We start from the raw sequence: 12,567 nt of genomic DNA on the forward strand, positions 1-12,567 counted from the left end.
GGTGTCCGGTCTGTCCCCTCCTCACGATCCGTGGAGGGCAGCTCGCCCCTGCCGTGCCTGCCTGGACCCCGGCAGGGGCTGAGACGCCCCCGGTGGGCTGATACCGAGATTAGAGGACGGCGAGTCGGGATCCCGGGAGCGGGATCCGAAACGAAGGGGGTAAGGGCTGGGACCCCCGTTCAGAACTGAGACCCTGGGGCAAAGAGCGGGACCCCCCGCGGGAGCAGGTGCGGGTACGGCCGGGGCAGGGGCCGTGGCCGTTGCCGGGGCCGTTGCCGAGGCCAGACCGGTCCCTGCCCCCGCCAGGCTCCACCCCGGGCGGTGCGGGATAAAACTTCGGGCACCTCCCCGGCAGCTCCGCGTCAGGGCTGCGCTCGGACCGGCTGCAGCGCTCAGGAGGTGACACCGCACCCACCGCCACCTCCCCCCGGGACGTTTCTGGGGTCTCTCTCCCTCTTCCTGCCACCGGAGGCAGCTGAGCTCCCGCCGCGCCGGGATCCGCGGGGCCGTGCTCGGTGAGTGGAGCCGCGCCGGGCTGCTGGGGCCCCGGGTCGGGCTGCGGGGAGGATCCGCGGACCGGGACCGCGATCTCTCGGTTGCTTTCCCTGGAGCGGGCGGGGTGGCCCCACTTCCCCGGGGCTCCCGAGGAGACGCACGGCAGAGCCCCTCTTCGGTTGTTCGGGAGCTCTGCTCACCCTCAGGGACCCTCCGTGTCCTCGGTCACCTGGAGCTTTGCCTCCCTCCGGGGAGCGGGACCGGGATCGGTTCTCCCCGCTCCAGCTGCCGGAACCCCGGTGCTCCCGCCGCGTCCCGGGGAGCGGCTCCTCGCTCCCAAGACCCGGTGTTCTGTGAGGGGGGGGCTCCCCGGGCAGGGCCTCTCCTAGCCGGTGGGCGAGCAGCGGATTTAGGGCGCACCGCCCGGTCGCTTGGTAAGGGCCAGCCCGGTGTGCCGGTAAGGGCTCCCCGGCGCGCCGCCGGTGCGGCCCCCGCGGCCCCCCCGGGCTCAGGAGGCGCGGCGGGACCGGCAGAGGGCGCCCGCGCTTTGCTGACTCATAGCCCGCCCCCCCCAACCCCCCCGTGGGTGCCGGGACGGGGCCCGGGGCTGCGGGGTGTCCGTTCCACTCCCCGGGAGCCGCCAGGCGGGGCTGGGGCCGCTGGGGTGGAGGTTGCAACTGCGGGACTGGGGGGGCAAGAGCGTGCTGGGGGGGTAGAGGGGGCTTAACCCCTCACCGGGACAGTTCCCCGTAGCTGCAACGGCGTCACCGGGAGGGTGACCGGGCGGGTGCGTGCGACCGGGCGGGTGTGACCGGCCGCGGGTGACTGTGCGTGTTCCCCCCGCCCCCCCCGCCCTTTCCGCCTCTGTGTCCCGGCGTCACTCGGCTCCGGGGGCTCCAGCTCCCGCCCGGCCCCGCGGGCAGTCACCTTCCGCCGCGGCCTCCTCCGGTGCGGGGGCCGCTCACCGCCCCCGCCGCGGCGCTCCGGGCCGGCGCCTGCCTATGTCCCGCGTCCACCCCTCCGTGGCGCCTCGCACGCCAAGCCCACGGGCTCCCCGGCGAGAGGCGGCCCGGTATTACCGGAAACTAGCCGGAGCGGACCCCCAAGCCCCTCGCGCCCCTTTGTTGTGCGCCGGGATTATGAATGGCTCCAGGCGCGGCGCGAGGGCGCGCGGGGGGCGGGGCCGGGGCGGGGCCTGCGCGGCCGCGTGGGCGGGAGGAATCCGGCCGGACCGCCCCGCCCACCGGGCCACGTGGGGAAGCTGCGCCCGCCTCCCATTGGCCGCCGCCGCGGATGTCTGGGCTCTCGGCGAGCTTCCATTGGCCCGCGGCCGCCGGAGGAGCCGGAGTGAATGAGGGCGAGGCCCCGCCCCCCGGGACGTTGCTACATTGTAACTTCCCTCCCCCCCCGGTGCTCCCACGGCAGCGCGAGCGGCGGCCGGTTCGGCGGGTCCGGCCCCAGAGAAGGGGGAGCGAGGCGGCCTCCCCGCCCCTCGCCGCGGCCTCGGGCCTCACCCCGCCCCCAGACACCCCGCACCGAGAGCACAGAGCGGCGGCGAGCAGAAAGAAAGGAGGCGGCAGGCAAGAGCAGGCAGCGCCGCTTCCACCACCCCCCCCTTCCCGCGGCAGCCACCGGAGCGGGGCGAGAACGGGAGATTTTATAATTTTTTTTTATTTTATATATATATATATATATATTATTTTTTCTCCGCCTGGGCTGCGGAGGGCACGGCCGGTGCAGCCCTGCTTGGGGACCCCCCTCCTAGCCGCCCGCCGCCTCCTCCCGGCCCCCGCCCGAGGCCTCAGCGCGTAGCCGGAGCTCCCGTAGGTCCCGCCGGGCGTGTGGCGGAGCGGGCCCGGCTCCCTCCTTTGTCCGATCCCCCCGCCGCCCCCCGACACCGACCGCCGCTGCCCCCGCAGGTCGGCGGATGGACCCGCAGCCCGGCGCCAGGAGCTGCAGCCGCGGGGCTCCCGCCTGCGAGGTGGGGCCACCCGAACCCCCCATGAATCTCTACATCCACACCACCACCGGCACCCGCTATGAGCTCTCGGTGCCCGCCGAGGAGACGGTGGAGGGGCTGAAGCGACGGCTGTCCCAGCGCCTCAAGGTGCCCAAGGAGCGTCTGGCGCTGCTGCACAAAGAGAGGTACGGCACGGCTCGGCTCGGCTTGGCACGGGGGGGGGGCTCGGCGCGGCTCGGGAGGCCCGGGGTCCCCAGCCCTCCGGAGCGGGGCTGGGCGCGGGGGCGGCCCCCTCGCACCGGGCTCGGCACCGCACAAAGGCTCCCGCCCCCTCCCCCTTCCCGGCCCCATTCCTGTGCGGGGCGGGGGGGGGGGGGCAGCCCGGGGGGCCGCGGCGGGGGCGAGCGGGGGCCGGGCCGGAGGGAGGGAAGGAGGGAGGGGGGGGCTCCGGGGCGGAGGGAAGGAGGGAGGGGGGCGCCGGGCCGGGCCGGGAGCGCGGCCGCCGCCCCCTCGCCCGGCCCTGCCGGGGCTCCTTTGTGGGCGGCGGGGCCCGGCCGTGCCCCGGCCCTTTGTTCTGGGCTCAGCCCCGGCGGCGGCGCGGCCCGGCCGCCCCCCCTGAGCCCCCAGCGCCGGGGGCGGCGGGGGAGCCTTTGTCTGCCGGGGGCCCGGGCCGAGGGGCTGCGCACCCCCGCGTGGAGCGGGGCCCGCGTGGGGTCGGGCCGGGAGTAACTTGGAGAGTCTTTCCCGGATCAGGGGAGAAGCGGGGGGGGGGACACACGGGGACACCGCATCCATCTGCGGGGCTGGGGGAGCATGTTCCCAGCGCTGCCTCCCCCACCTACACTGGTCCCAACTTCTCCCTAAGCGCCAGGTTTCCTGCGCCATGAACCCTGTGCTCCCACCCCTCCCCTGCCCGCAGCTCAGCTCCTCTCTGATCCCTCAGCACTGCCCCGTGCCCAGGGCAGGGGTGCCCCACACCGTAAGCTCCCCTGGAAGCAGTGGGGTGCCAGGGTTCCCTCCTGCCTGTGAAAGCTGGGAATTCTTGAGGTGGGGGTGCCTGGGGGGGCTGCTGGTCCCCTGGGAGCAGCCAGACTTGCAGCTGGTGTCCCCCTCTGGGGGAGCTGCCCGACCTGCACTGACCCTGCTTTTGGCATCTCCTCCCACAGCCGCCTCAGCTCTGGCAAACTGCAGGACCTGGGGGTCGTGGAAGGCAGCAAGCTGACACTGGTGCCCACCGTGGAGGCCGGCTTGATGGTGAGTGGCCTTTTCCTGCTGCTCCCTCCATCCCTCCCACTCGTCCCTGTCTATTATTAAAGCCCCGGGCAAGGATGAGGATGTGATGTGCTGGCAGCCCCGCGGCTCTGCTGCCCCAGCTCTTGCTGAGGAGGCAGCGCTGGGTTGGGCACGGCAGCAGGTTTAGTATTTCACTCCTTTCTCAGGGCTTGTGTAGAAATAGTGGAAGTGACATGTCATCCCTCCCTCCTGCTGCGGACGCCCCCTCCTTTGCTGCATTTGTAACGTTAATCCCCCCCCCTCCTCCTTTTTTTTTTCCAGTCCCAGGCGTCCAGGCCAGAACAGTCGGTGATGCAAGCTCTGGAAAGCTTAACTGAAACTCAGGTGAGGGGCTGGATGCCGGGGCAGGATGGAGACAAAGGCAGAGGGTGGGTGGGGAGGAAGGACAGCTGCGGCCTCGCTTTGCTTCCCCTCCCAAAAGCTTTGGCGTTGGTTCCTCGCTGAGGTTTCACCTCCAGCAGGGCTGGGAGTGCTGAGGGTGGTGCCCGGGGCGGGCACCGTCACCCAGAGCAGCGCCGGGCTCGGGGAGGTCCCACGCCGGCAGCCCAAACAAGCCGGGAGGGAGCCGGGGAGGTGAAGTGACTCACTCAAGGTCACGCCGCAGGTTGGTGGCAGAGCCGGGCGGCTCAGGGCCCTGCCCGGGGGTGTGGGGCTGCAGCTCCCCCCAAATGCCCACAATGGGGTGCAGGGAGCGGGCTGCCATCTGCCCCACAGCTGGGGTGGGTGTAAAAGAGGCTGGCAGGACCACGCTGGGGGGCTCGTGGGGCGGCAGAGCCTGGCCCAGCGCCCAAAGGGATCTCCCTGCTTTCCTTGGAGCCGTCCTTGGCGTGCAGATTGGCTGTGCTGGGGCGCTCTGACCCCCTCCTTGTCCCTTGTGCTGGGGCGAGGAAGAGGCCAAGTGGGCGGCGTTGGTGGGGCCGTGGCTGAATTGCTGTGGAGTTGTTGGAGGGGGTGGGATGCCCTCGCTGCTGGGGGGTCTCGGTGGTGGGGTGGAAGCGTTCCCAGGCTGGGAGAGCCGTGGGTGAGCCGTGGGTGCGCGCGCAGCCGCCGGCTCCTGCCGCCAAGGTGGAATTTACCCCCAGCCGTGCAGGCCCCGCTCCTTTGTTTTCTGTCTCTGTTACTGCTCTGTGAAACTCTTTCCTTCCTTTTTCTGGCCGGTGCTGCAGCTCTGGTTTTTGAAGGGTTGGGGTTTTTTTGAGCGTTTTTGTCACCTGAATTCTGGGAAGGGGCTGAGCCCCGTGTGGTGCCAGGGCTCAGAGAAGGGGCTGGCGGGGCACTGCTGTGGGCATGTGGCAAGGGCCAGGCTGCCCTGCCTGCAGGGACCCGCAGTGCCCTTGGCTGCCCGGGGTGACCTTGACTTTTGGGAGCTGCTTTAACCCCATGTGGGGGCTGGGGGGGGGTAAGCTTGGACTGGAGCCTTGGTGGATCCCCAGTGCCAGAAGCTGCTGGGGTCCCATGGAGGGGTTGCCCCGTCCCAGCCGGGCTGCAGAGCTGTGGGAGGGGGCTGGTTCTGCCAGCCTGGCCTGGCAGGTCACAGTGCGCATCCTGGCCTCAGAGCTGCAGATATTTCTGCTGGGGCTGCACAGCTCTGCTCTGCTGTGGCCAGCGAGGTGTGGGGTGGACTGGGGAGCCAGGAGCATGTGGAGCTCAGGGTACCCCCTTTGCACAGGGCTGTGGCCCCCCTCCCCAGAGCAAGCACAGCGAGGAAGGAGGGTGGGTGGGTGGGCTACGGTCTGGCAGCGGCTGCGGGAAGCGGCTCCGCAGCTCCCTGCCCACCGCAGGTTCCTCCGGTTGGTGATTCAGGAAGCCAGGGCTGAGCAGGAGGAACCGCCAGCACCTGGGGGGCGGCGGGGGGGCAGGAAACCACTCCTCCCATTCATGCTTTGCTGGGCTCTGCCTGCGTCACGCAGCCTCCGGAGCACGGGGAGAGCTGAGCCGCTTCCTCTGGGGGCGGTCGGGGGGGGGGGGGCCGGGGCGCTGCCACCCCCTCCCCAGCCTTTGGGGAAGTGACTGCCGGGCACGGGGGCTTCCTGGAAATGCTCCTGCACTTCCTTCCTCCCTCCCCACACACACGGCTGCCCCCGCTTTCCAGGGATGGCAGGCAGGCGTTGGGTCCCACTGCCGGCTCTTCCTTCCCCCAGTCCCTCTGCCCGGGAGAGCTGAGGGTGGGGAGGAACAGAGGAGGGGGATGACACATCCTGATCTTCCAGGGCTGGGGGAACGCGGCCAGGGGGGCTCTGTCCCTCTGTTCCCCCCCTTGGCACAGACACAACACAGGTGGCTGCATGGGGAGGGCCCAGCTGTGCCCTGCAGGGGCTTGGGGGGCAATTCCTTCAGGGGCTTGGGGGGGGGGGGAAATTCCTGCTCCCCCTCCTCATCCTTGCCTTTGCCAATCTGGATCTCCTAGGATGGTTTCCTCGTGCCTGTTTGGGGGTGCTGCCCACCCCACCGGGGAAGGGGCTCCTCGGGGGCAGCTCCAGAGTTGGGGGCCCGGGGGGTGCGTGGTGCTGCGGGCCGGGGTGACGCGGGGCCAGGCGTCGGAGCGAGGCGGGAATGCGGCGTTCTCTGACTCATCGGCGTTTCTCAGAAGCAGCTGGGAGACACTTGCCCCATCCCCGCGGGGCCCCGAGCCCGGTACCGTGCAGCTGAGCCCCGTAGGGCTTGGCAGAATCCCAGGGGACCCCTAAGTGCGGGACTTTTGGGGGGGCTCGGTGGCTCCAGCCCCCTCGGCGAGGCTGTCCCGGCCCCCGCGGCGGAGCCGGTTGGGAGGGACGGGGTCCTCCCGGCGTGGGCGGCCGAGCGGGCGGCTGGGTGGGACGTGTTTGCATTGGAGCGGGCTGGTTTCGCCGCGGGGGGAGGTTGGCAGCGGCGTGGGGGCGGCTGCTGGGAGCCCCGGAGCTGGGGCGCCGCGGGGACCGGGCGGGCTCCGTGCCCCGGGGAGGGACAGCGGGGGGGCGTGGGACCCCCGTGTGTGGGGATGGACGGATGGATGGATGGAGGGGCGTTCGTGGTGGTGCTGCTGCTGCTGCTGGGAAGCGTCGGCAGCGCGGGCCTGGCCGGGTTGGGGTGCTCTGGTTTCTGCCGGCGCTGGCAGAGGGGTCAGGCAGGGCAGGGGTGAGTCAGAGGGAGCGGGAGGCGGCCGCGGGGCCGGCTGACGTCAAGGGGCCCCGGGGAGGTGCACGGGGCTCCCCCGGGCACACCTGGGTGCAGAGCCGGGGCTGGGATGGGGCTGTGAAAGAGAAAGAGCCCGCTCAGGAGCTCAGTGGGAGCAGGACCCAGCTGGGACCCCGTCCCACACTTTGGGGAATGGTGCTTGGAGTCCAGCCTGATGTTGAACCCCTTACAGTGGCTCAGAGAGCAGCAGCAGGGCTGGCGTGGCCCAGCAGCTGTGGGGGACTCCATGCATGGGCCAGAGCTGGGATGGGACCGAGCAGTGAGGATGGGGCTGCCAGCCTGGCATTGGGCCATCCAGGCCCTATGGGGCGGGAAACTGAGGCAGGACGGGGCCAGGTGCTCTCTGTGCACGCACACGCGTGTGCACACGTGTGCCCCTGTGCACGCCCGCCCGCCGTCCCCTCCCGCCCCCTTGCCCTGTAACCTCCGTGTCCAGAGCTGCAGCGTCTCCTTCCCGCCCACCCCTTCCTCTGCAGCCTCCGCCTGACACGCTCGGGGCTTTGCTGCTGGTATTTTTAAAGCTGCTTTTCCCACGGCTTCTCAGAAGCGGCCTCCGCGGCAGCGGGGCGTGGGGGAGCGGGGCCGGGGCTGGGGGGGCCCTGCTCTGCAGAGCTGGGGACAGGGGGGGCCAGCACCCCCGCTGGGGACCCCAAAGGTGCTGTGGGATGTGGGTGGGTGATAGCAGGAGCTGCACATGACAGGCTGGGAAAGCTGTGCCCTGGAATAGCGAGGGGGGTGTGCAGTGGAAAGGGGGGGCATTGTCCCCATTAACCCGTCTGGGCTGGCAGAGGTGAGAGGCACAGCCCCCCCTGCAGCACACATGAGGGCAAGGGGGGGGCTCACGGTGGTTCGTGGCTGTCCCAGCCTCCCCTAGAATGTGGGGCAGTGCTTGGGGGGGGCGCTCCCCTGTTCCCTGGCACAGCTGCCAAGTGATTTATGCGCCTGGGGGAAGGCTGAGGGGTGTGAGCTGGGGGGTGACAGGTGTTGGGCATTGGGGGCCCCCCACAGCTGCAGCCTGGGGAGGGTCAGGCCCTGGCTCTTGTCTCCACGCTGCAGCTGCTCCATCACCTGCCGGAGCCTCCGGGCTGGGCAGGGCCTGTCCCCCACCCCCAGCTGCCTTGAGGGGGGAAGGGAGGAGGGCAGGTGGGCTCTGCACGGCCTGAGTCACAATGGTGGGCATGCAGGGACCCGGCATGTCCTCACCTGCCCCCTCCTCTTCTCCCTGTGCCAGCAGGGGCACCCCCTCAAGCTGGGCAAGGGGGGGACACCCCTCCCGTGCTGGCCTTTGGCTGCCCGTGCAGCTCTGGGCAGTCCCAGCTGCGGCCCCTGCCCGTCCCTGCCCGCCGGGGAGGGCAGCCAGGCACGGCCACTCAGTGGTGGGGAATAAAGGGCAGGAAGGGCAGAAGGAGGAAAAACACCCCCCGGCATCATCAGCTGACGGAGCTGGCACTGGGCTGGGGTCGCGTGGGGACGGCAGCTGGGCTCGTCTGCCAGCCTGGCACGAGTGAGGGCCTGGGAAGGGCTGTGAAAGGGGGTCAGCCCTTCTGTGCCCCAGTGACCCCTCCCTATAGCCAAGGGAAACCTGTAGGGGCAACCTACAGCACCATGGGGACAACCACCACCCCACCGCTTGTGCCACAGCTGACGAGGATCCCTTCTCTCTCTCTCTCTCCAGGTCAACGACTTCTTGTCGGGCCGGTCCCCGCTGACCCTGGCCCTGCGTGTGGGTGACCACATGATGTTCGTGCAGCTGCAGCTGGCGGCTCAGCAGAGCACGGGGCAGCTCCAGCACCGACACCTCATCGCCAGCCGGGGCGAGGCGGGGGCCGGCACCAGCCCCCACTGCCGGACGCTGCACGGTGCCGGCGGCTCCGGCTTTGCCCGCATCCCCGTGGTGCCCTCGTGCCAGCAGAGCCCGGCCCCCAGCCCCACGCCCACCCCACCGGCCCCCCCTGTGTACTGTAACGCCCCTCACGCCGCTCCTGTCACCGCCGGGATGTTCCGGTCGCACGGGGCCAGCACGCAGACGGTGAACAGCAGCGTGGTCTCCTCCTGCTCGGAGGTGAGGCTGGGGCATGTCCTGGGGCCTTTGGGAAAGGGGAGCGAAGCTGTGGCTTTTCCAGCTCAGCCTGGCCCTGCCTCGGTTTCCTCATGTGTGGAAATGGGTTGTCCCCAGTTTGGCCTCCAGGATGTCCCCAGGTCCCAGGGAGGGGCTCAAGGATAGGCTGTAACCCAAGCTCTTACTCTGCCTGTCCTCACACCTTGCCTGTCCTCATGGGACAGGAGCTGCTGCTGTTGCTTCCCTTTCCCCTTTGCACAGCACAGCAGGGTTAGGGCTCCTGTCGTGATCCCCAGGCTGGTTCCTTGCATGCCAGGAGAACTGGCACCGGTGCCTGCCGCACCTCCCTGTCTGGGCTCTCCTGACCTGGCTTTTTGCGGGGTGGCAGAAGGTCAGGAGGAGCAGGGTTGTGTCCCCCACTAGACCCCTACCCCGAGGCTGATCCTGTGTTTCTCCCCTCGCAGGTGGACTGTGGCTCCCGCAGCAGCAGCTCCCCGGGCAGCAGCCCGGCTCCCTCGGCCCGATCCCGCAAGCCCGGGGCGGTCATCGAGAGCTTTGTCAACCACGCGCCTGGGGTCTTCTCAGGGACCTTCTCCGGTACGTGCTGCCCCCCTGAACTGCCAGGGGGCTCTGGGGGGATGCTGGGGGCAACGGGGCTGTGGATCTTGGGGGGGGCTGCTTGTCTCACACCCACTTCTTCCCCCCACTCCAGGCACTTTGCACCCCAACTGCCAGGACAGCAGCGGGCGGCCGCGGCGGGACATCGGCACCATCCTGCAGATCCTCAACGACCTCCTCAGCGCCACGAGACACTACCAGGGCATGCCCCAGTCCCTGACACAGCTCCGCTGCCAGACGCAGTTCTCCTCCTCCTCCTCTTCTTCCTCCTCCTCGCCGCCTGCCTCTCCAGACCTCGCCACCAAAACTACCTCAGAGCCGCTGCCGGCGGCCGCCGCCCCCACCCTGCACCCTGTCGTCCAGTGCCAAAGCCAGATCCGGATGTGCAAGCCCAGTGGTGAGTCTGGCTGCCCTCGGTTGGGGTGTGAGGTTGGCACCTCTTGGGAGGTCTCTGGTCCATGGCTGGGATGAGCAGAAAGGGGCTGGGAACTGGATGATTGACAGGTGTCAGTCAGGAGGGTCGCGTGTTCAGGGACAATCAGCACCCCTGGGGACTCAGGGAGGTCCCCCCACCCACCCTGCATTGTCATCTCTGCCAAACCCTGTGGGGACAAAGCGTCCCTGTGTGGGTGGGGGTGTGGGGGAGTGGCAGGTGGCTGTGGTGTCCGTGCTGCCCCGGGAGCTCAGGGCCTGTCCCCGCTGTGTGGGCAGAGGTTTTGGGGTCACGCAGACTCTGGCTCCCTCTTTCCAACCCCATCTCCCCACACTGGGGGTGAAGGTGGGCCTGGCCAGCGGCTCCCCTGGCATTTCTGGGTGCACACCTGTGAGCCCTGGGGCCGGAAGGTGTCGCAGGCACCCATAGCAGACCCCCTGTGATTTGCTTAGAGGAAAGAAGTGAAACCACCAGTGCTGGCTCAGCCCCCTCAGGGTTTGTTCTTCCTTCTTTCCTAGCTAGGAGTGGCTCCATGCTGGCTCCAGCCCCTGCTGGTGTGACCAGGTCCTCCAGGGCTGCCCCCCATCCATCCAGGGGGATAGAGAGGGGGTGTTGTGGGAACCCTGCACCCCAAAAAATGGCTGTAGGCCACTGGGGATCAGGCTGGTGCTGTGGTGGGCACCCTGTTTTTGGGATATCCAAGGGACTGTACCATGGGGGTCTCCGTGATCCCCCAGTATGTGGGTTAGGCCACCCTCAGCCTTTTCCTTTTGGAGGGCACCTGCTCTAGGGGTGTGTGCCATTGGGGGCTACCTGCTGGGCTGTGGATCAGGGCACCCCAACATGACCCATCCTCTTCCATTCCTGCTACAGGGACATCCACATGTCAGTGCCACATGGGGCTGCCTGGGGGCTGCCATGTCCCCCCATAGCAGCTCCCCGTGACCCCCTTTCCCCTTTTGGAGGGCACCTGCTTTAGGGGGTGTCCAGGTGCCTGTGCCATTGGGATCTACCTGCTGGGCTGTGGATCAGGGCACCCCAATATTGACCCATCCTCCTCCATTATAGGGGACACCCTGCTTGCTACAGGGACATCCACATGTCCGTGCCACATGGAGCTGGCATGTCCCCTCATGGCAGCCCCCCGTGACCCCCTTTCTTTGGAGGGCACCTACTTTAGGGGGTGTCCAGGTGCCTGTGCCATTGGGATCTACCTGCTGGGCTGTGGATCAGGGCACCCCACTATGACCCCTCCTCCTCCATTATAGGGGACACCCACATGTCCGTGCCACACGGGGCCAGCTGGGGGCTGCCATGTCCCCCCATGGCAGCTCCCCGTGACCCCTTTCCCGTTTTCCCTTGCAGGGGACCGGCTGCGGCAGACGGAGAACCGGGCGACGCGCTGCAAGGTGGAGCGGCTGCAGCTGCTGCTGCAGCAGAAGCGGCTGCGGCGGAAGGCGCGGCGGGACGCCAGGGCTCCGTACCACTGGGTGCCCAACCGCAAGGCCGGCCGCACCAACAGCAACAGCAGCGTCTCCAGCAGCGAGGGCAGCCTGGACCTGGACTTCGAGGACTCGGTCTGGAAGCCGGAGGTCAAGGCCGAGATGAAATCCGAGTTTGTCGTAGCATAGAGAGCCAGGGCCCCGGGGGACTGTGCCGGGGGGTCCCACTGGCTGGCCCCGCTCTGGGGAGGCAGCGCTGGCGTCGCGGGCCGGGGCTCCTCCAGATTTGCTGCGACCGGACGCGTTGGGCCGACCTGCGTGTTAGGGGGGGAGCCCCCCATCCCCCTGCTCGTTTGGGTTTGGGGTGATGGGGAAGAGCAGCAGGAGCTGCCCCCTCCTTGCAGCCTCCCCAGCTGGGGGGTCCTGGGGTGTATGGAAGCTGCTGCTTTGCTGTGAAGAGGGGCAAAGCCGGGTGGGCTCCGGCCCCACCTTGTGCCACCCCAGCCCGGTGCAGGCAGGAGGAGATGAAGTCTCTCTCGGAGGTGCTGGAGCCCCCCCCGATTTGGGGGCCGTTTGTTTTCCTTCCCTTCTATATGTAGCATTGCTCGGCTGTGGGGCTGGGCCCCCCCGGGGGGACGCGTGTGCCTGGGCCCCACCGCCGCAGCCTGGGGAGGGGGGACGGGGGTGGGGGGGGCTTTGTTTTTTGGGGGGTGTTCATTTTGTTTGGGGAGGGAGAAGCCAAGGCACCTTCCCTCCACGGCCGAGCCCAACTTCCGAGTCCCTGGACTCCTTCCCACCCGTCGCTTGGGTGGTTGGATTTTTTTTTTTTCTTTTTTAACTTAAAAAAAAAAAAAAAGAAGAAAAAAAAAAAAGAAAAAACCCCTGAATAAATAACCCCAAACTCGGTCCCGGCTGCAGGGCCGGTATTTATAGACATTAATGACCCGACTGAGCCAATACTGACATAGTCTTCATAGGCCGTAGGATCCTTTTTCTCGTCCGACTTGGATTTTTTTCCGTCAGGATCTGTGCAAATAGAGCCCCCACGTGATGTGTTGTCTTTTTTGTCTGTAAAAGTCTTTTTTTTTTTTTT

General features: G+C 68.3%; 1 protein-coding gene across 2 annotated transcripts; it reads left to right on the top strand.

The window, feature by feature from the left end:
• The first annotated feature begins 379 nt into the window (after nucleotides 1-379).
• Nucleotides 380-12,132, top strand: MIDN (midnolin). 2 transcript variants are annotated; one of them, XM_066566450.1, is made up of 8 exons: nucleotides 380-515; nucleotides 2,415-2,640; nucleotides 3,622-3,709; nucleotides 4,010-4,072; nucleotides 8,598-8,984; nucleotides 9,446-9,578; nucleotides 9,694-9,996; nucleotides 11,398-12,132. In XM_066566450.1, exons 2-8 carry the CDS (start codon nucleotides 2,423-2,425, stop codon nucleotides 11,661-11,663), a joined length of 1,458 nt encoding a protein of 485 aa, XP_066422547.1. In that variant the 5' UTR covers nucleotides 380-515; nucleotides 2,415-2,422; the 3' UTR covers nucleotides 11,664-12,132. The 2 variants fall into 2 exon arrangements, with proteins under 2 accessions (XP_066422547.1, XP_066422548.1); XM_066566451.1 differs by lacking the exon at nucleotides 380-515 and adding an exon at nucleotides 2,300-2,318.
• Nucleotides 12,133-12,567: the final 435 nt, after the last annotated feature.

This window comes from Molothrus aeneus, chromosome 27 (genome assembly GCF_037042795.1).
Source record: "Molothrus aeneus isolate 106 chromosome 27, BPBGC_Maene_1.0, whole genome shotgun sequence".
Taxonomy (NCBI): domain Eukaryota; kingdom Metazoa; phylum Chordata; class Aves; order Passeriformes; family Icteridae; genus Molothrus; species Molothrus aeneus.

What these genes read in the sequence shown, in the direction of transcription:
- MIDN (XM_066566450.1), top strand. Translation starts at nt 2,423, where the DNA reads ATGGACCCGCAGCCCGGCGCCAGGAGCTGCAGCCGCGGGGCTCCCGCC. An exon ending in TGGTCTCCTCCTGCTCGGAG is followed by an intron (nt 8,985 to 9,445) that starts GTGAGGCTGGGG and finishes CTCCCCTCGCAG; the next exon opens with GTGGACTGTGGCTCCCGCAG. An exon ending in CTTCTCAGGGACCTTCTCCG is followed by an intron (nt 9,579 to 9,693) that starts GTACGTGCTGCC and finishes CCCCCACTCCAG; the next exon opens with GCACTTTGCACCCCAACTGC.